Source organism: Ornithorhynchus anatinus, chromosome 18 (assembly GCF_004115215.2).
Source record: "Ornithorhynchus anatinus isolate Pmale09 chromosome 18, mOrnAna1.pri.v4, whole genome shotgun sequence".
Lineage (NCBI taxonomy): Eukaryota > Metazoa > Chordata > Mammalia > Monotremata > Ornithorhynchidae > Ornithorhynchus > Ornithorhynchus anatinus.
The window spans coordinates 36948415-36968467 of NC_041745.1; the positions used below are offsets into that span (position 1 = coordinate 36948415).

General features: G+C 43.4%; 1 protein-coding gene across 1 annotated transcript in view; it reads left to right on the forward strand.

The window, feature by feature from the left end:
• The window catches only part of ADGRA3 (adhesion G protein-coupled receptor A3), a gene marked incomplete at its 5' end in the record, with an annotated part of 77755 nt that overhangs the window by 29519 nt on the left and 28183 nt on the right, over positions 1-20053 (forward strand). Inside the window, 5 exons of the mRNA XM_029083349.1 lie at positions 3303-3374; positions 7386-7457; positions 8628-8788; positions 11573-11786; positions 16716-16880. Of these exons, the coding sequence (XP_028939182.1) occupies positions 3303-3374; positions 7386-7457; positions 8628-8788; positions 11573-11786; positions 16716-16880 (684 nt within the window). The remainder of the gene's footprint in view (positions 1-3302; positions 3375-7385; positions 7458-8627; positions 8789-11572; positions 11787-16715; positions 16881-20053) is intronic.

Consider the following 20053-nt stretch of genomic DNA (forward strand, 5'->3'; position numbering starts at 1 on the left):
TGTATTTGGAGACATTTGGGCTCTGTGCGTCTCCTCCTTTGCAATCTAGTTCTCTCATCTTTACCTACAAGAGGGAAAGGTGAAAAGCAGCCCCACCTTCCATTGTGTTCTCTCACCACTATTCCCTATCATTTTACCCAGCAGAACCTTTTCATGGTCAAGCAAGGCTTCTGCTAGCGACTGGGCAGGACAAAATCTGATAGGGCAAGTAGGGCCAGAGACTGTCTTTGAGCTGATTGTATTGTATCTACTCCAGCGCTCAGCACAGCCCTTGACCCATAGGGCGCACTCAATAATGTATTTGTTAAGCGCTTACTGTGTGCAAAGCACTGTTCTAAGCGCTGGAGGGATACAGGGTGATCAGGTCGTCCCACATGGGGCTCTCAGTTTTAATCCCCATTGAATCCCCATTTAATCCCCAGATGAGGTAACCGAGGCACAGAGAAGTTGAGACTTGCCCAAAGTCACACAGCTGGCAAGCGGCGGAGCTGGGATTCGAACTCATGACCTCTGACTCCCAAGCCCGGGCTCTTTCCACTGAGAATTCAATAAGATCTAGCTAAGAGTTGCAAATGCTCCTTAAAAAAGGTTGAGGAAGGTGGCATTGTATATGGAGAATGTTTTCCTCAAACTTTTTTTATGGGAAGTCTATTGTCTTTCCAAATTCCTTCAGATATTTTTCACAGATTATAATTCTACTTTTCTACACTATGGCCTCTGAGGGTGTGCTCTGCAAAAGCTTTTTTTAGAACATCGACCCTTCCGAAGTCCCCAATTCAAGATACTGGTGAATTTTGAGTCCCGCCTCTCGAGCTCTGCCTCACTGAGAAATGGGGAATCTTTAGTTCTGGGTCAGGAAATAGCCAAGATGTTGTCAGTCTTTAATGGCTTAGGTCCTGAAAATACTTGTTTAAAAAAATCAATCATACTCATGACCCTGCAAAGTTGGGCCTCTTAATTGAGCTGTTTTCTATCTTTTTGATCTTGAGCTTTGAACTTAAGGGGCCTCCTTTGTTCTATCTTCTGAAAAGGAACAGTTGAGAAATAGAGAAGGGCCATATGGAAAGTTAATAGTTCAGAAATGCAGAACTAAAATATTAATGTTAGCCCTAAAGGGTATGGCATTTTAATAGTGGCATTTTAATAGTCAGGAAGGATATCACTTGTGAGAGGCCAACTTTTTAAATGTTATGGCCTTTAATAATGTAGCTGCTACCTAACTGAAGCTACAAAAGTTGTGCTGTACTGTAGTAGCAACCAAAATATATATAAGACCTTTCAGGTGTCTTTCTTCAAGTTAATAGCCCATGTTTGGCTGTGTGTTGAGGAAAGTTAATTGCAGCTTAAATATTTGCTCATCCTAGTTTGTTCTGAAGAGAGTCTATCATATTCTGTAAACGTACAGAATTTCACTCTACCTTCAGTTGTAATTAATACTTCAGACATGGTTGAGGGCTTTTTTCAATCGTTACTGCACCTTTGGCAATATTCTTCTTCCAAGTTGTTCCGTCATAAACTGAACCTCGTGTGCCATGGAGATCTTCATCTGGTCCTGATCGTGTTTCTCCATTTTGTTTCCAACATTTGATGTGAGGCATCAATGCATTACACCTAGTCAACTTTGTTTCTGTTTTTAGCGATGGACGATTATGAAATTTTAAGTTTCAGTAAACAAATTGAAGAGCAAATGGCTGATTAAACGTTGGCACTCGTGCGTGTGCACTCTGGCTCTTCCCTATAATCTCTTTCTAAAATCTCTTTAGGAGGCTATTAACACTGGAGTCTAGACTCGAAACTATTACACACTTGTGTTTGAAATCCACTCCCAGGTTATATTTTAGTGGATGAAAGGGTTGACGCCTGCACATAGTAAGCACATAATAGATACCATAAAAAAAAAAACGAAAAAAAGAACAAATGGTTCTGTTTTTAGATAGGTGATAAATAGGTAATGGGCACTTGTCCTTCCCATTGCCCTCATAGCTCAGCTTTCCTGCAGGACTTTTCCTGGATCAAGGCATCAGTTTCTGAGCAGTGTCATCCCACCAGAAGAGCAGCAATTTCCCAGAGTAAAATAAGCGTTGCCATGTGGTGAGCTCTTTGATAGACACGCTCGGATATTCTTTCCTAATTTACTACTGTCATAAGCCTTTGGCTCCCTACAGTTAAGCCACCGTCTCTTCACTCCCTGTCATATACGTGCGTAACATGCACCAGGGCCCCTTGGTAAAGAGTCGGTGTAATTGTAGTTTAAGGACGAACCTTCACCTGGTAATAGTTTATGTGCTTGTTGATATTTTGGCAGTTATAGGATTAAACTCTGCACTGCCCCTTGAGCACTTCAGTACTAGAAAAGCGCTGTATAAATATAACAGACAAGTTCTTCAGTAACGTTTTGCTCAGTGTCAATGGTTAATTGAAGCCATGGAAAGTGGGAGTTAGGTTTATGTGAAAGTGTTGCAGGAAAGTTGTTCATCTAACACATGCAGAACCGTTTTGGTGATGGGTGCCCCAGCATGAACTCTGACATGCCTCAGTGCAGTCGTGAAGGCTTTAAAATGTAGGATTTGTGTGAACACCGTGCTGGTGGTAGTAGAGTTGTTCACGCCTCTCAGGCCCGAAGTGCGGTGAGCAAGTTGTAGGGCAGGGGAGTAGTGTGCCGTGGGGCTCCCCTGACCCAGCAGGAGCATGACTGGCATGAAGCGAGGGAATGTCAGTGGTGTTGCATGAGCATCTAGCCCCCATACCTGTTCTTTGACGTAAATTCTCAGACCCATGGTCTTCATGCCTGTACCAAGAGCTGGACGATAGAAGAATTCATCACTCTGTTCCTCAAAAATGTCCAATGATGATCCAGTTGGATTCAAGACTCTCAACCCACTGCCTCCTCCTCATTCCTCTTTCTCCCATCCTCACTAGTTTTCAAGCTTTACTCCTTCGAACATTAACCCTTATATGATTCGTTTTTACCTGGTTGTGGAGTTCCTCTCCGTGGCCTTCCCGAACCCCCTTCAAATGCATCATCAAAGCCCAATCCTTCAAAAGGTATTTTGCAAGTAAATTTCACCTCCCTTGTCAGGTTATCCCATCAGACACCCGTAGCACTTGTGGGTACATAGCTGCATGTGTGCATTTTTTATGTACCGTGTTGTAATTCATATCTGTTTTCCCTTGTGTTATCATTTAGATAGTAAGCTCTTTGAGATCAGTGACCCTGTTTTTGTCAGTTTCCCATTATTAATTCTTGCATAGAGTAGGAACTCAAATACTCAATGATTTATGTGATATATTTTTTTTTTCAGAGACCTGACAAACAACAGAATAGGATGCCTGAATGCAGATATATTTAGAGGACTCACAAATCTTGTCAGATTGTAAGTACTTGTGTTTATCTCTAAAATATTGCAATGTACGAAAGATTATCTAAGTCCTGTGGGTTCGACCTTCACAATATCGCTAAAATATGCCCTTTTGTCTCCAGTGCTACCATGTTAATCCAGTCACTTATCCTGTCCCTTCTTGATTACTATTTCAGCCTCCTTGCTGACCTCCCTGTCTCCTGTCTCTCCCCACTCCAATCCTTATTCCACTCTGCTGCCTGGATCGTTTTTCTACGAAAGCGTTCAGGCCATGGTTCCCTACTCATTCAGTCTGTTATATTTATTGAGCACTTACTGTATGCAAAATACCATTCCAAGGGCTTGGGAGAGTACCATGTACCAACAAACAGACCCATTCCCTGCCCACAACAAGGTCACAGCTAGAGGGGAAGACAGATATTAATGTAAATTTAAAAAAAAATAAATTGCGGGTATATACAGATATGTATGTGCTGTAGGAATGGGAGGGAGGATGAATGAAGGAGCCAGTAAGAACGGCACGAAGGGAGTGGGAGAAGAGGAGAGGAGGGCTTAGTCAGGGAAGGCTGCTTGGAAGAGATGTGCCTTCAGTAAGGTTTTGAAATAGAATTAGGCTCCTCAGGAAACTTCACTGGTTGCTTGCCCATCCACCTCCGCATCAAACGAACTCCTCGTCACTGGCTTTAAAGGACTCAGTCACCTTGCCCACTCCTACCTCAACTTGTTACTCTCCTACTATAACCCAGCCCAGACGCTTTGCTCCACTGAGGCTAACTTTCTCAAGTGCTGTGGGGTTGAGGGTGGGGCAAATATCACATGCCCAAAGGTCACAAATCCAAGCGCATAGATGACGCAGAAGGGAGAGGGAGCCTGGGGAAAAGAGAGCTTAATCGGGGAAGGCCTCCTGGAGGAGGTGTGAGATTGATTCTAGTATGACTTAAGACCTAAAGGAAATCTCAGCTGTATCAACTGCACTGTAAGGAAGAAACGTTGCCTCTTGTATTCTAATTTGTTTCTCAGACAAGCAAACTCAAATACACTGTTGCCCATGTTGGGATTTGTGAGAACCGTTGTACTCATTCTACTATCTTTTTTTCTCTGATTCTTTTTTTAAAAACTGACCTCTTAACATTCATTTATCTTTTCATCTAAGCTTCAGTGAGACCAGATGTCTGCAGTGGGTGTGTTTGGGAGGGTGTAGAGTCTACTCTCTCAGTGTACAGTTTAGATCCCCTGTTTCTGCCTGGGGATAAGGAGATCTCACGCAGGCCATTTCAAGGGGTTCAAAAGGGAGTGAGGCTTGTCCCAAAAGTGTCTCACCCATCCTCCAACCCCTCCATGCATCCTCAGCAGAGGAATAAACCCGTCACCAAACCTTCCCCGTGGGAATGCCTGCTGCCTCGGCAGACTCTCATCACCCAAGATTTCCTTGAAGCTCAGGCGTGACCAAAGTACTCAGGGAACTCTGAGATGCCTTAGTATTCTTGCCTCTTTATGTGACCAACTGACTGACACAAGGAACTGTAGCAGAAACCTTACATCTTAAAATCCCAGCTCTGGCTCCTTTGATTGTAAATTAAAGTTTTAAGTTCTAACCACTTAGGTCAGTACGTGTTTTCTAAGGAAAAGTAGGATGTGTGAAGGCCTAAGCAGCTTATTATTCCTCTGTTGTACTTCTCCTTTTCAGCAGAATTCCGTCCCTGAAAACGGGCCTGATGGAGAGAGCATGAGCTAGGGAGTTAGAGGACCCGGGTTCTGTTCCTTGCTCTGCCATATGTCTGTCATAATAATAATAATAATGTTGGTATTTGTTAAGCGCTTACTATGTGCAGAGCACTGTTTAAGCAATGGAGTAGATGCAAGGTCATCAGGTTGTCCCACGTGAGGCTCAGTCTTAATCCCCATTTTACAGATGAGGTAACTGAGGCACAGGGAAGTTAAGTGACTTGCCCACAGTCACACAGCTGACAAGTGGCAGAGCTGGGATGTGACTTTGGGCAAGTCTGAGAAGCAGCATGGCTCAGTGGAAAGAGCACGGGCTTTGGAGTCAGAGGTCATGGGTTCGAATCCCGGCTCTGCCACTTGGCAGCTGTGTGACTGTGGGCAAGTCACTTAACTTCTCTGTGCCTCAGTTACCTCATCTGTAACATGGGGATTAAGACGTGAGCCCCACGTGGGACAACCTGGTTCCCCTGTGTCTACCCCAGCGCTTAGAACAGTGCTCTGCATATAGTAAGCGCTTAACAAATACCAACATTATTATTATTAACAACTTCTCAATGCCTCATTCATTCAGTATTTATAGAGCACTGTGCTAAGCGCTTGGGGGAGTTGCTCTGTTGCTTTTAAGGTTGTTTCTATTAACCCGAAGTGTGACCTGGAGCTGCTCAGTTTAAGGATGGTTGGTTTAGGGATATAGCAAAAACTATCCCTTCTTCTTCAGTCGTGGACGGTGCCCTTTCCTCTTCCAGTCTCCTCTGCCTCAGAAAGAAAAGCTCCTGCTTTTTAGTATTTCATTTCAGTTTTCATTTCACTGTTACTCAGTTGGAAAAAAGCATTAGGAGACAGCTTATTGCCGCTGTCAGCAGTACCTCATTTTCAAGGTGAATAATTACAGGTCTTGTTGAAAAGTATCCTCTACCTAACAGTATTTAGTCATTTGTCCTGGCAGGCCTCCAGACTCACGACCTACATCTTGAAAGGTGAAAGGTGTGTAATTTAGAGGGGAAACTATTCAGAGCCATTACCTCTGGATTCATTCTTTGGGCTCAAGTACAGATCTTGGACTCAGCCTTGACGGTCTCCATCTTTAGGAAGGTTGGCCACTTATCCAAAGTTGGCATCCAGATGTAATCACCAGTTCATGCATCACCAGTCCCTTATAACGACAGTCAGTCACATCTCCGACTAGAGTCACGTTTCCTCTAGGAAGTCTTCTCTGCCTAATTTTTCATTTCCCCATCCTATTTCACCCCCTGTCGTGTGAACCGTGCACAAGAACCCTTGTTCCCTAAGCGCTTAAGCACTCATTCCCCCTCAGTAGCACTTTTTCACATATCTTTACACTCTGTGGCTTCCCCCACTTGTAATTTATTTTTGTATCTGTCTCCCTGGTTAAATTGTAAGCTCTTTTTCAAGCACTCTGTGCAGGTAGTCCTCTTTTACATAATATTCAACATAAATGTACACATTTTTCATGTTTTTAGAGTTTCGGTCTAAATCTATTCAGTGAACCACATTTATTGCAGTGGCTGCAGGAGATTTTGGCGGGGGGGATTGTGAAAACTGCATTCTAATCCCTAGGAAACGTGGAGGGGTAGGGGCTGTCTAATTCGATTCTTAAGAAATGAATCTTTACTTAGGCTCCTGCCAGAAAGCTTATTCTTGATCTAAACAACTGATTGCTTTTTTGTAAAACTTGCCAGTGCCTGTACATATAAGCTTTTTATAACACGACACCCCCGGAGCTTCTTCGTCTCACGTAAATGGTAATCCATCATGTAGTCCACCTTTGGCAGAGAGATTTTCACTTACCTCTAATGCCGGTTCTCTGAAGATGCAGCATTATTGATGGATTACTTCAGTCTACCCTTCCATCGCTTCAGCCAGACGGGGGTAAATTGTAATTCCTCTTTAGTGCGCTTAGTATATGCTGCTTGTATAAACGTTTTGGATTGCCTTTTAGCGTTCTCGCTATGAAGAAGAATCGGCTAAATGGTCATTGTCTTGTTTCTGAAATGTTAAGGGAGTTAAAAATTATTTCCAGCTCTAGGTCACTTAAAGAGTGATAGGAAAAATGTAAGAAGTGTTTTCATAAATGATAGAAGGAACCTTCTTTTGCAGTTTCACATTCTGAAATGTTTTAGTTCTAGATGCACAGTGGGGGTACTCATTCAAAAATAGCCTGGAAATATTTTGAGGTTATATAAGTTAGTGGTTGCAAATGGCTAAGCTTTGAAAATATGAAATGGAATTTAATTTGATAAAAATAAAGGCAATAACTACTGTTCACTGTATGTTTTGCAGAAATCTTTCGGGGAATTTGTTTTCTTCACTGGCTCAAGGAACTTTTGATTATCTTGGCTCGTTAAGGTCTCTGTAAGTAAAAAAAAAAAAAAAAAAAGTTTATTGCTTTAAATATAAATTTGCATAGTGTAAAATAATAATGGTATTTTGTGTGAGGTCCTTACTCTGTGCCAAGCACTGGAGTTGGAATGATATAAATATTCCCACAATGGGCTCACAGTCTGAGGGAGGACCAGTTTTTTATTAATGCTCCAAATGATTTTCATGTACGAAGAACATAATCTTTCAGTTGAATCTACGATTTGGACCTATCACCAAATTGACCCAGACCTTTGATGACATTATAACCTCTTGAAATGGTTAAAAGTACATATCCCCAGAGGGGTAAATTTTGGAGTACCTTGGCAGCCCCGAGCTTGGCCTTGATTTCCCTCAAGCTGTTTTTGACCCCAGAATGGGAGCAGGTCAGGCTCAGTGCCAGTGGAATGGGCAGTGGGCAGGGTCAAGCTGGGCCAGTAGCCAGAAACTTTCTCCACAACTGGGCCAGGCCTGGCTCAAGTCATAGGTCCTTGTTTTAGTTTGGAATTTGAGAGTGCACTGGGATAGGCCTCGTGGTGATTCCTTGGGTGTTTATCAACCCATTTTTAAGCTGAGAGTAGCTTTTGACTTCTCTATCAATTCTAGTAGTAAACATTACCTTCAAGACTCGGCTGGGCTTGATTGTGCTGAAGCCGGGCTAGTTGGGATAGTGATCAATTTAGGGAGGATTCTAGACCTACAGAACTGTTGCCCGCCAAAACCTCTTTTGAATCATCTTTTGGAGCTTGGCCATCGTGGAAGACTAAGGTTGTTTAGTAGAAGTGCAGCTCGAAGTGAACCAATCATCTCTTAATCCTCTCACTTTCAATAGTACTTTAAACCTGTCCTGCTGAGAGAAAAGCAGAGATGCTCAGGGTTACTTCAAGTGCTTGCTCTCCGCACCTACCTATATTCTCTTACTTTTCAGCAAGCAGTCCGGTAGCCAAGCTAATCCTGTTGATTTTTGATTTTCAATATAAGAATCTTGAAAGCTTGTGGAATGTTTTTTAGTTGTCCTCTTTGATGCAGCAGTGTACACTCATTCCGGTAAAAGAACTGCTTAAAACAAAGGAGCCTCTAAGAAAAAGATGGAAAATAAAATGTCATGTTAATGTAATACGATATGAAAATGGTTCTTATTCTCGCTGATCTTGCATATTACAGGGAATTTCAAACTGAGTATCTTCTTTGTGATTGCAACATATTATGGATGCATCGTTGGGTAAAAGAGAGAAATATCACTGTACGGGAAACCAGGTGTGCCTATCCTAAGTCACTGCAAGCTCAACCAGTTACAGGAGTTAAACAGGAGCTACTGACATGCGGTAAGAGAAGAATGTAGACAGTCACGTAATGCCTAGTACACTTGGGCTTGTAAGCTCATGAAAGCCTCAGTTACCTCATCTGTAAAATGGAGATTAAAACTGAGCCTCATGTGGGACGACCTGATTACCTTGTCTGTACCCCAGCGCTTAGAACAGTGCTCTGCATATAGTAAGTGCTTAACAAATGCCAACATTATTATTATTATCAGTTTTCTTTCTTTTTTTTTTGGACTATTTTGCATGGTGTGTATGTAGATTATACACATAGGTAGATAAGTGTTTGGTCTTTCTCTTACAAACACACGCACGCACGTGCTCCAGGCTACAGTCACTCTGGGATGAAACCACTTTGGAGATACAGTCTGTATTATTTGAAACATGTCTTTCCCAGGTTACAGGTAGGTGATGCCCTACCCCATTATTGTGCCTAGCCAGTTCCCATATCCTGTTCCAGGCCTCTCCCCGATGGGCTGAGATGAAGCAGTCAGCAATGAAAGATCTTGGAAAAAGCTCTGCCCACAGTTTTTGGCAGGTTTTCAAGATGTAGGAGAAATCTCTGAGCAGATGATAAAGTTGCTGTTAAATGGGGAAGCCTCCTTCAAGTGGATGATGCAGATAGGTTTATGATATTTCATTGAGGGATTGTCCACTGAAACTTTATTTCCAACTTTGATAATCCAGTCCCTCATTTTAAAATGCCAAAACAGGTGGAGAAGTTCTGGTTTTTCCACCACCAGCTAAGTGCTTGGGTTTAAAAAGGCCCAAATTAATTTTTAAGAAGCAGGTGCGATGCACTTGTATCAGTGAAGAAGAAGACCTCGAAACACTTTGGAGGTGCAGAGAGGTCTTCAAAAGTTAGCCTGCTGCAAGGTGCTTTAAGGAGTGAACAGGCTGCTGTTGAACAAAATTGGACAAACTTCACAGAAACAGTATTTCCACTGAGCAGGACCAGCCTTTTGAAACGTACTCATTGTAGTTCAGGTCCTCTTTCGTTTGTTGTTATTTTTTAATGACTTTAATAAAGATTGAATGCTCGGCTAGTGTCATAATCATATTATATGAAATTCATATTACTTTTCCAGAAGCCCTGGAAGGGATCCTCGTGGATATTTGGTATGCATATAGGAAAATGTACCCCACGATATAACTGTTTTCAGGGAATGTGACCTGGTTATAACATGGATTTTGTCTATATATTTTCACTGTTTTATGTACACGTGCACACACGTGGAATCGTTATTTGTGTGACCCATCCTGTTCCTGATTGTGGTTTACCTGTTCTGTTTATCCACCTTGCAATCCCCCATCTGTACAACCTTGATGCAGGAATTTTTAATTGTATTGCCTACCTTTTCTTCTCCATGTTTTTCTGGTAGCTGGTCCGTTTCGGTCTCCCTAACAGTTTCTTAATGGGCATCTTGCTGACATCCATTTTCCATAATGTCCCATCCAGTGATGATATATTGCAACAGATCTTATTTCACTACCTTGCCATTTTGTAGGACGTCTTCTCTGAATCTCTTTCCATCTGATGTTGAGTGTAATTCACAGGTGTTTTTGACAGTGTGGCCTAGTGGAAAGAGCACAAGCCTGGGAATCAGAGGACCCAGGTTCTAATCCTTGCTCTGCCACATGTCTTTTGTATGACCTCTGTGCCTCAGTTTCCTCTACTGTAAAAATGGGAATGCCTGTTCTCCATCCTACTTAGACTGTTAGCCTCTTGCGGTACAGGGACTGTGTCCTACCTGTACCCACCCCAATGCTTAGAACAGCATGACATCTCGCAAGCACTTAAGTGCAATCATAATAATTGTGGCAATTATTAATTATTGTTGTTGTTAATAAATGGTGAAGTGTAGAGTCTATGATGGGACCCAGTCTCTCAAGCATATAGTTCGGTAATACCACCCTGCACTGTACAGTAAGGTCTAGAGCTTGCTGTCTTGTCTCCCTCAAAGGGCATCCCTGATTTTTTGATCCAGTGTTCAACTTTCTTAAGAAAAAGCCTCTTGGATTTATTTTGCAGGGGTGCAGAATTTAGTGAGCGCCTTCAGCAGCGTGCTACAAAAGAAAATGTTGAAGGTTGTGGAATTTAGGTGTACATGATCTCACTTTCCTTCTAGTTTAGAGTTGTGTGCTGACTTTGTATAGCGTTTGATCATTTGTGTGTCTTCCACGTGCACTTGGGCACGTAAAGCAGCTCCCAAATGAATTGCAAGGACAATTAGTGAAGCTCTTAGACTGGAAATATATTCTAATAGCATCTTCTTTGTCCTATATTGCACCCTAAGCATAGTTGTTTAAAATGGTTTTAAGTACAACTGGACTTATACAATCTTGCTTTACCTTGGTGGGGAAAAGATTTTAAATCAGCTGGTAATACTGGAACCAATTAGTACTAAAGCCAGCATGCTGCTCTTTCACCAGTCAACTGTTCCATCATTTCAAAATGTTGATTTAGAATTTGGTGGGTAGACTGTTCCTGTAATTCATTAAAGCCCAGTGGATGCACGCTAGTTTTAAGAAAGAATCAGACCGAGATGTAAGTTTGATGTGGAGTACTTATTACGCTTTAATTCCCTCGGCTCTGTTTTCACTCGGTACCATATGGGATGCGTACAGATTAGTCAACAAAAGAGCACTGTTCATATTGTCTTCGGAGTATGCTGGTGGTCTGTGGTTTCTACATTTGTACATTTTATCGGTTGGCATTCTTAGGGTGGTAATTACGGCTCTTATGGCCCGAGTAGCTCACGGCATTTGTTTTTATTCATTCGACTCCAGATCCGCCCCTTGAATTACCATCTTTCTACATGACTCCATCTCATCGTCAGGTCGTATTTGAAGGTGACAGCCTTCCTTTCCAGTGCATGGCTTCTTACATTGATCAGGACATGCAGGTGCTGTGGTATCAGGATGGGAAAATAGTCGAAACTGATGAAGCCCAAGGCATTTTTGTGGAAAAGAACATGATTCACAACTGCTCACTGATTGCCAGGTAAATTTCATAAGGGTGGGGGGTTTGCTTCTGGAGTTGCTATTACCTTTTAGGGATGTATTTCTTTAATTTAGATCTGAAGTAGGGTTTTATATTCACTTTCTAAGTGTAAAATACAAACACCTGATATTTGTTTTTTAGTAGCTCATTTCGCTTTTAAGTTGTTATTGCCGTGTCTCTCAAAACTGTGTCACTGTTTAATGCTGCGAGGGGCATGCACGGTTTTTCCATGGTTAAACTTTTAAGGCAGAGAAAGGTCTGATTCTAAGATCAGAAGCAATACCGGGTTAGACCCGCTGTCGCCATTGTTGAACACAAAATAAAGGAAAGTTGGGGGAACGGGGTTTAGTTTCTCACCCTGACACACAGTTCTTTGGTTTGAGATATACACGCTTACCGTTGTCTTCTAATAAGCTATGAATTCATCAGTTTCTCTCAACTTAATATTTTTTTATCTGCTTAACTTTCTTTGATGATGAATTCTGTGGGCTTCTACTTCAGAGTTTTTCTTTTTCTTCATTTTTAACTTGTCACCTTTAATCTTCAATGGGTGGCTTCATTCTGGCATGGTGGGATTCGACGAGTCACAATTCTGTGTGCCTTCGGCCCAAGCTTTGTAAGATTTTGTGAACTTCACAATCCTGACCCCTCGCAGCCATAGTTTTTTAAGTTTGAAATTGTTCCACTGGTTTAATCATCTTGGCTTCCTCCTGTATGCCAGCTTTATTTTGCCCTTCCGGATGTGGTGACCAGGAGTGCACATTGCAGTCGGGCAGTATTGGACTTTTTTGCCTTTTTGTTGTCGTTGATGTTTTTGGTTTTCATTTTTTTTTTCCTTCTCTACCCTTCAGGGGCCATTGATTTGAGGGAGTGCACGCTAGTGACTCTCAAGATCTTTATTCCAAGTTGCGACTGACTAGTAGATCAGAAGCTATCATAATGTAAATGTAGTTTGGATTATTTTTTCTTAGGTGCATTACTCTGCAGTTGATGACATGCAGATTTATCTGTCTCTCTTTTGCCCTTTTGCTCAATTTTCTGATATTTTCCTGAGTTTATCCTGATCAATACAGTGGCCTCTGGATGCTTGAAATTTTGCATTGGGCACTTTCTCATCATCCTCAACGTTTATTGAACACCCCCCCGAGTGCAGATTCTATACTAGGTGCGTCAGATCATCCATTTTGAAAATACTAAATTAAGTAGGATCAGCCCTAACCTATTATTATGTTCTGCGTATGTTTCCATCCAAAAAGTGGCCATTCATCTCTTCCATTATTTTCCCACCTGTAGCCAGCCAGATGACTATCCGGGGTAGACTCCTTGGTCTAATATCATGCTTATTCGCATGCGCACGTGAGTGTGATTTTTTTAAAAATAACTTTCAGTGTGGGTCCTTGTCAGGTCTTTTTACTGATTCCTCTTTAATCTCCATGCCTGTTGACCCCTTCCAAAAACTCCTACAGTTTTAATGAACCTTACTTCCTCTTAGGGAGACAATGTTGTTTTTTCTTCCCCAAACAGGTTGCGTTTTTCAAATAATTCTTTGATCCCAGAGTGTATTATTGAGTCCAACAATTTACTAAAAATAGTAGCATGCCCATTGGTCTAATTTCCAGGACATATTTAGAGTCCTCCTTATAGGCAAGGAGAGCAATCTGTGGTTTCCCTGATGTCTCAGCATTTATGCTCTCTTTCTCACACCAGGTCTTATCAGTTCTGTAGGAAATAATGTCTCTTTAGCAGTTATTCTGGTGAAATGTATTCAGTTTTAAGACTAGTGGTTATTTTTGTTGGAAAGGATTGGCCCACTTCATGGGAGTGCCCAAAGCTTCAGAATGAGTACAGCTAAGTATCGGTGTCTTTCCTTTCTGGCTTCTCTCCCTCACTTTCATAATAATAATAATAATGTAATAATAATAATAATAATATGGCTTAATCCCCATTTTCAGATGAGGGAACTGAGGCCCAGAGAAGTGAAGTGACTTGCCCACAGTCCCACAGCTGACAAGTGGCAGAGCCAGGATTTGAGCCCATGACTTCTGACTCCCAAGTCCGTGCTCTTTCCACTGAGCCACGCTGCTTCTCTAAGCTGCTTCTCTGTTTGTTTATATACCACCCCCACCTCTCTTCCTTACAGTCTTCTAGTCCAACCCCACTAACGCCTAAAACCACAATCTAGCAAGTGTGAATGAGTGGGAGTCCCTTTCCAATCCCCCTTCCGTGGCGACCACCCCGTCTCAGAGCAGCCGTCTGCGGGCCGAACGTTAGGTTCAGCCCAACTTGCCTGGCCCCGGCCCGCTATGAGCAGAATGCCAGATTCTAGTTAGTCCACTTCAATCATTCATTCATCGTCATATTTATTTATTAAGTGCTTACCGTGTGCAGTTCACTGTACTAAGCGCATGGGAGAGTACAATAAAACAGTAAACAGAGACATTCCGTGCCCATTTCTACACCAGGCTTGAAGCGAGCCTCGCCAGACCAGAAGTAGTCAGAGGCCTGCTTATCAAGGCTCTGCCGGTGAGAAGCAGCGTGGCTCAGTGGAAAGAGATCGGGCTTGGGAGTCAGAGGTCTTGGGTTCTAATCCCGGCTCTGCCGCTTGTCAGCTATGTGACTTGGGGCAAGTCACTTCTCTGCAGCTCAATTCCCTCATCTGGAAAATGGGGATTAAGACTGTGAGCCCCATGTGGGACAACCTGATCACCTTGTATCCTCCCCAGCGCTTAGAACAGCGCTTTGCACATACTAAGTTCTTAACAGATGCTTTATTTGCATTTATAGAGAAGCAGCGTGGCTCAGTGGAAAGAGCCCGGGCTTGGGAGTCAGAGGTTATGGGTTCGATTCCCAGCTCTGCCACTTGTCAGCTGTGTGACTTTGGGCCAGTCACTTAACTTCATTGTGCCTCAGTTCCCTCATCTGTAAAATGGGGATGAAGACTGTGAGCCTCACTTGGGGCAACCTGATCACCTTGTATCCCCCAGCGCTTAGAACAATGCTTTGCAAATTGTAAGCGCTTAACAAATACCAGCATTATTATTATTATAATCATTATTATTCTTATAAAGAGTCACCCCAGGGGGCTGGCAAGAATTATAGCCCCAAACTGCTCCCGGGCTTATATTTGAGTTAAAGCCTTCCAGCCCCTGAAATGAGAAAACAGAGGAAATGTGGAAAGAGTCTATGAAGCCACCCAACTAAATTGGATTTACTACAGTCAGCTGTAATGGAGCCCCATTAGAATCCTAAACAGAGACCCGCCCAACTCAGTGAAGCCCCAGACCTCAGTGCCTCTAAAACAGAATGAGTGAAAAAAAGAAGTCCTGGGCGGGGTCAGAAGTGGCTGTCAGCTCATGTTAGAGTTGCATTACCAAACGTGTGCAGTTTGGGGGGCTCCTGGACCCTGCACATAATCCTGCACGTAATCCCGCTGGAAATAGTACTAGGGTACTGCTCATCTTTGTAAGTGTGTGCTAGTATGGTTGTACTTTGCATTTACAGCATCTTCCAACCACAGGCCCTAGGGCAAGGGGACTGGTGAGGTTGGTGTGAGTATTTACGGCCGGGAGGAAGGGGGTGCGCGCTTTCTCTCTCTCTCTGTGTTTACCGTATGCCAAGCACTATATTAACCACCAAAGTAGATAGAAGTTAAATCAGATTGGGTACAGAGCCTGTCCCACATGGGACTCGCATTCTAATTAGGGGAGAAAACAGGTATGGAGTCCCCAGTTGACAGATGAGGAAACTGAAGCACAGAGAAGTTGTGACTTGCGGGAGAGGTGGGATTAGAGCCCATTTCTCCCGCCTCCCGAGCCTGTGCTGTTTCCACTGGGCCGTCCTGCTCCTCTTATCTGATCCTGCAGAGGTCCAACTGTGTCCCTCTCCAACTCCAACCCCGAGCTGTGACCCTGCAAATCGTCTTCCTCCTGTGGGGACGCATGGCCGAGATCTGATGTAGAGCTTCAGCTTCCTTCCTCTTCCTCACTTGAACCCCATTAACCCAATTTACAGTTTGGATGAGTCTTGATAAGCCGGTAGGTAAAGATTTCTTTTGTCAGTATGAGGTAGTATAATAATAACTGTGGTAATTAAGCTCTCACTGTGCGTCAGACACGGTACTAAGCGCTGGGGTAGATATATGGTAATTGGGTTGGGCGCAGTCCCTTTACCACATGGGGCTCACAGTCTTAGTCCTCATTTTCGGTGTGGCTCAGTGGAAAGAGCCTGCGCTTGGGAGTCAGAGGTCATGGGTTCGAATCCCAGCTCTACCACTTGTCAGCTGTGTGACTGTGGGCAAGTCACTTCACTTCTCTGTGCCTCAGTTCCCTCCTCTGTCAAATGGGGATTAAGATTGTGAGTCTCAGGTGGGACAACCTGATCATCCTGTATCTACCCCAGCGCTTAGAACAGTGCTCTGCACATAGTAAGCGCTTAACAAATACCAACATTATTATTATTATTTTACAGATGAGGTAACTGAGTCACAGAAAAGTGACTCGCCCAAGGTGGAGCCAGGATTAGAACCCAGGACCTTCCGACTCCCAGGCCCGTGCTCTATCCACTAGGCCACGCAGCTACATCTGTGAAGAATGGCTATTCTCATATCATTTTCTCTCATATGTTTTGTATGCTTTCAGAACTTTTTCTATGGTATATAGAGGTCATAGTATGTAAAAGTAAAACATAAAACCTTGTTATCTGTAGCATATTTTAATTGGAGTATCCCAAGCAATTTGAGACTAAATCAGTAGTTCTAGCATAGAGACTATTTTTACCTTGAGGATCTTCAGCACGTTGTGTTCTCTCAGCCCTACCAGTTTAATCACACACACAGATCTGACTCCATTGACATCTGGGAGCCTAGCGATTGTTTGCTGTTACTTTTTCATTCACTGAAGACCTTTTATGCCTTTTCTTTTGTCTGTGTAGTGCCCTAACGATCTCCAATATTCAAGCTGGATCCACTGGAAACTGGGGGTGTCATGTGCAGACCAAGCGTGGGAACAATACAAGAACTGTTGATATCGTGGTATTAGAAAGCTCTGCCCAGTACTGCCCTCCAGAACGGGTGGTAAACAATAAAGGCGATTTCAGGTCAGTGCCATTCAAAACATTAAGACTAAATGATTGGTTCTTCCTTCTTTGTTTGCCCCGGGTCTATACTGGAGCGATGTTGACTGCAATTCAGTGATGGTTATTGTTGAAAACGGCCAAGTGGACATGGGAATATTAATTCCTTGTAGATTTAAAGGTAGAATACTGTGGAATCTTTATACTCTAGTAGAACATCAGAAAATTCCACGCGACTTCTATGCATTTTTAAAAAGACAGTCACTGTATCTCAGCTAAGAAGAAAAAATTGTGTTTGAGGATTGGAAAAATTTAGAGAGCGTGAGGAATCAATTTAATACTATACAAGTATTCTCCAGGGTTGACTCCTGCCCTAGGGGATACGGTTAGGGTAGGGCTCACCCATTTGTAGTTTTTGGAAACGATTAACTGAACCTAGCAGATGGAACTACATTGTGGCCCTGATTGCCTCTGGGAGCCTGGCACCAACTTGTCTCCCAGGTTCTACGGTAGCATGGCACACCCCCAGCAGTTAACTTCATTTCACTGGATTCAGGTTTTTAAATCTATTCCATTAGTATTCGTAGAATACCAAACTAAAGAAGACAAAACTGACAGCGGGAAACCATTCGTTCTGCTCCAGCCAAGGTGCATATGGTTCTTTCGCATGATGAAAACCCTCAGTCCTCCATGAGCCCGATACACTGACGAGCCAAATGAAAGTTTATTACTAAAAAAAAAAAAGCCTTCAGGTACACTGAAATGCTTCACTGTAGAGCTATCTTACGTGTACCTCATGAGAGGTTTTCACTAGCCGGTTGGCTGGGGTTCACCTTTCTCCAACTATACTTACTTTGGGAGTTCATCCCCTTCTGGTTGCAATTAACATGTATATAAACAAGGCTTTGAAATCTGCCTCTCTCCCATCCCCGCCTTCTGACAGTAGTTCCTGTTCCATATAGCTTGCTGTCTGCAGGGCATCTCTACTCTGATGGCCTGACTCCACTCCAAGCTAAACATGATCCTATCTAAAGCAGAGATCATATCACTTCCCAAAATTCTGTAGAGGCTTTCCATTTCTGCTCAAATGAAATTAAAATTATCAGTCTTGGGCTTCAAGACTTCATCAAATGCCTTTTCTTCCCCCAAACACCCTGCCTTCTCAACTTGCCACTATGCTGACCTACTCCTAAAGCTATACAAACAACTCAGCATAATCCACATCTGACCTCTCCTTCCCCTGCTTTTCTAAATTCTGTTACATCCATTCATGGAGAATAAATACTATTCAAAGCTCACCTCCTTGAAACTTTCCCAGCGGTTATAATCACTCCACTAATCCCCTTAGCAGTTGGGAAGTTGAAAAACGGGAACTGAACACCTGGTATTTGTGTTTCTGTGAGTCTGTTCTTGTAGACCCTGTTCAAGTTCCTCATCAGACACTAACCATGTGGAGTTCAGGGCCTTCTCTATGTGTCGTATGTCCTCATCAGGGATGGTATTTATTGAGCACCTACTGGGTTTTGCATATTTGGGAGAATTCAGTAACTATCTTAGGGAATAGAGGAGTGTTCTTCCCGGCGATGGTTGCTCAAAAAATTACCTTAGTTCCTCCCCTCCCCACTCACCCGGTCTTGAGGGAATAAAAAATGATTTTAAAAGCAGCGATGGTGAATGGTCCTTGGCAGGTTAGGGCCAGGCGCACAGATTCGTGCTGGGGAGCTTCTCTGAAACGTGCCACCCAAGTAGGTGCCCAAGTCGGAAGAAGCAGTGGTCAGAACTAGGCTCCTGATGGAGTTTCTTTATGGCTTCCCTGAGATGTGTGAGGGGAAGGAGGAAGAGGTCTGAGAGGAGGGCACTGTAATTCCTTGAGTGCCTAATGTCTGCACCACTTTGGAGAATGCAACAGAAAGGAGAAAAGCAGTCCAAAGTACCCTTTCTTAGCCTTCTCTTCCTTCACCTCTCCTTTCCTCCCTTGTTTCTTTACTGTTTTTGTTTCTTCCTTCCTCCTACTCCACTTATTTCGAGACTCTTACCTCTCAGCTACCTTTGACACTGTAGACTACCCCCTTCACCCGAAAACACTGCCTACCACGGTCCTCCTGGTTCTCCTCCTGTCTCTCTGGCCGCTCCTCTTTAGTGATTCACTGGTTCCTCCTCTGCCTCCGACGCGCTAACCGTGAAAGTCCCTCATGGCTCAGTCCTGGGTCCCCTTCTACTCTCCAGATACACTCACTAACTTGGAGAACTCATTTGCTCCCATAGCTTCAACTGCTAAATCTGCTTCCCCTGGCCTGACCTCTCCACTTTCGAAGTCTCGCTCCGGCCTTCCTGCCGCCATCAGTACCTCTCTACTTGAATGTCCTTTCGACACCTCAAACTTAACGTGTCCAAAATAGAATTCCTCATCTTCCTATCCAAGTCTTGTCTTTCCCATCACTCTCCCACAAGTCCATAACCTTGGCAACATCCTCAACTTATCTCTCTCATTCAGTCCTCGTATTCAGTCCGTCATCAAATCCTATCGGTTCCACTTTCACAACATTTGTAGCATTCCTCCCTGTCGAAACTACTACCTTGCCGAATGCCTATCGTATCTCGCCTTGAATACTGCATCGAGTCTTTTCTTTGACCGCCTTTCTTCTGTCTGTCCCCTCCGCCCCCAAGCCCTACGACACTCTGCTGTCAGTCATTTTTCTAAAAAAGGTTCAATCTGAATCTCACTACTCAACCTTCAATGGTTGCTCATCTGTCTCTGCATCAGACTGAAAGAGAAGCAGCGTATCCTGGTGGGTAGAGCATGGGCTTGGAGGGCAGAAGGACTTGGGCTCTAATCCCAGCTCCCCCACTTGACTGCTGTGTGACCTTGCGTAAGGCAGTTCACCTCTCTGGGCCTCAGTTACCCCTTCTGTAAAAATGGGGACTAATACTGTGATTCTCATGTGGAATATAGACCGAGTCCAACCCGATGAGCGGGTGTCTGATATGGCACCTGGTGAGCACATAACAATTAGCATTTTAAAAAATGATCCGCCCTTGGCTTCAAGGCATTCGGTCAACTCTTCCCCTGCTCCTTTACCTCTCTGATCGTCTACTACTATCCAGCCCACACACTTGGCCCCCGTATACCAACCTGTTGCTCACTGTACCTCTGTCTTGTCTGTCTCACCACCAACTTTTTGCCCGTGTCCTCTGAG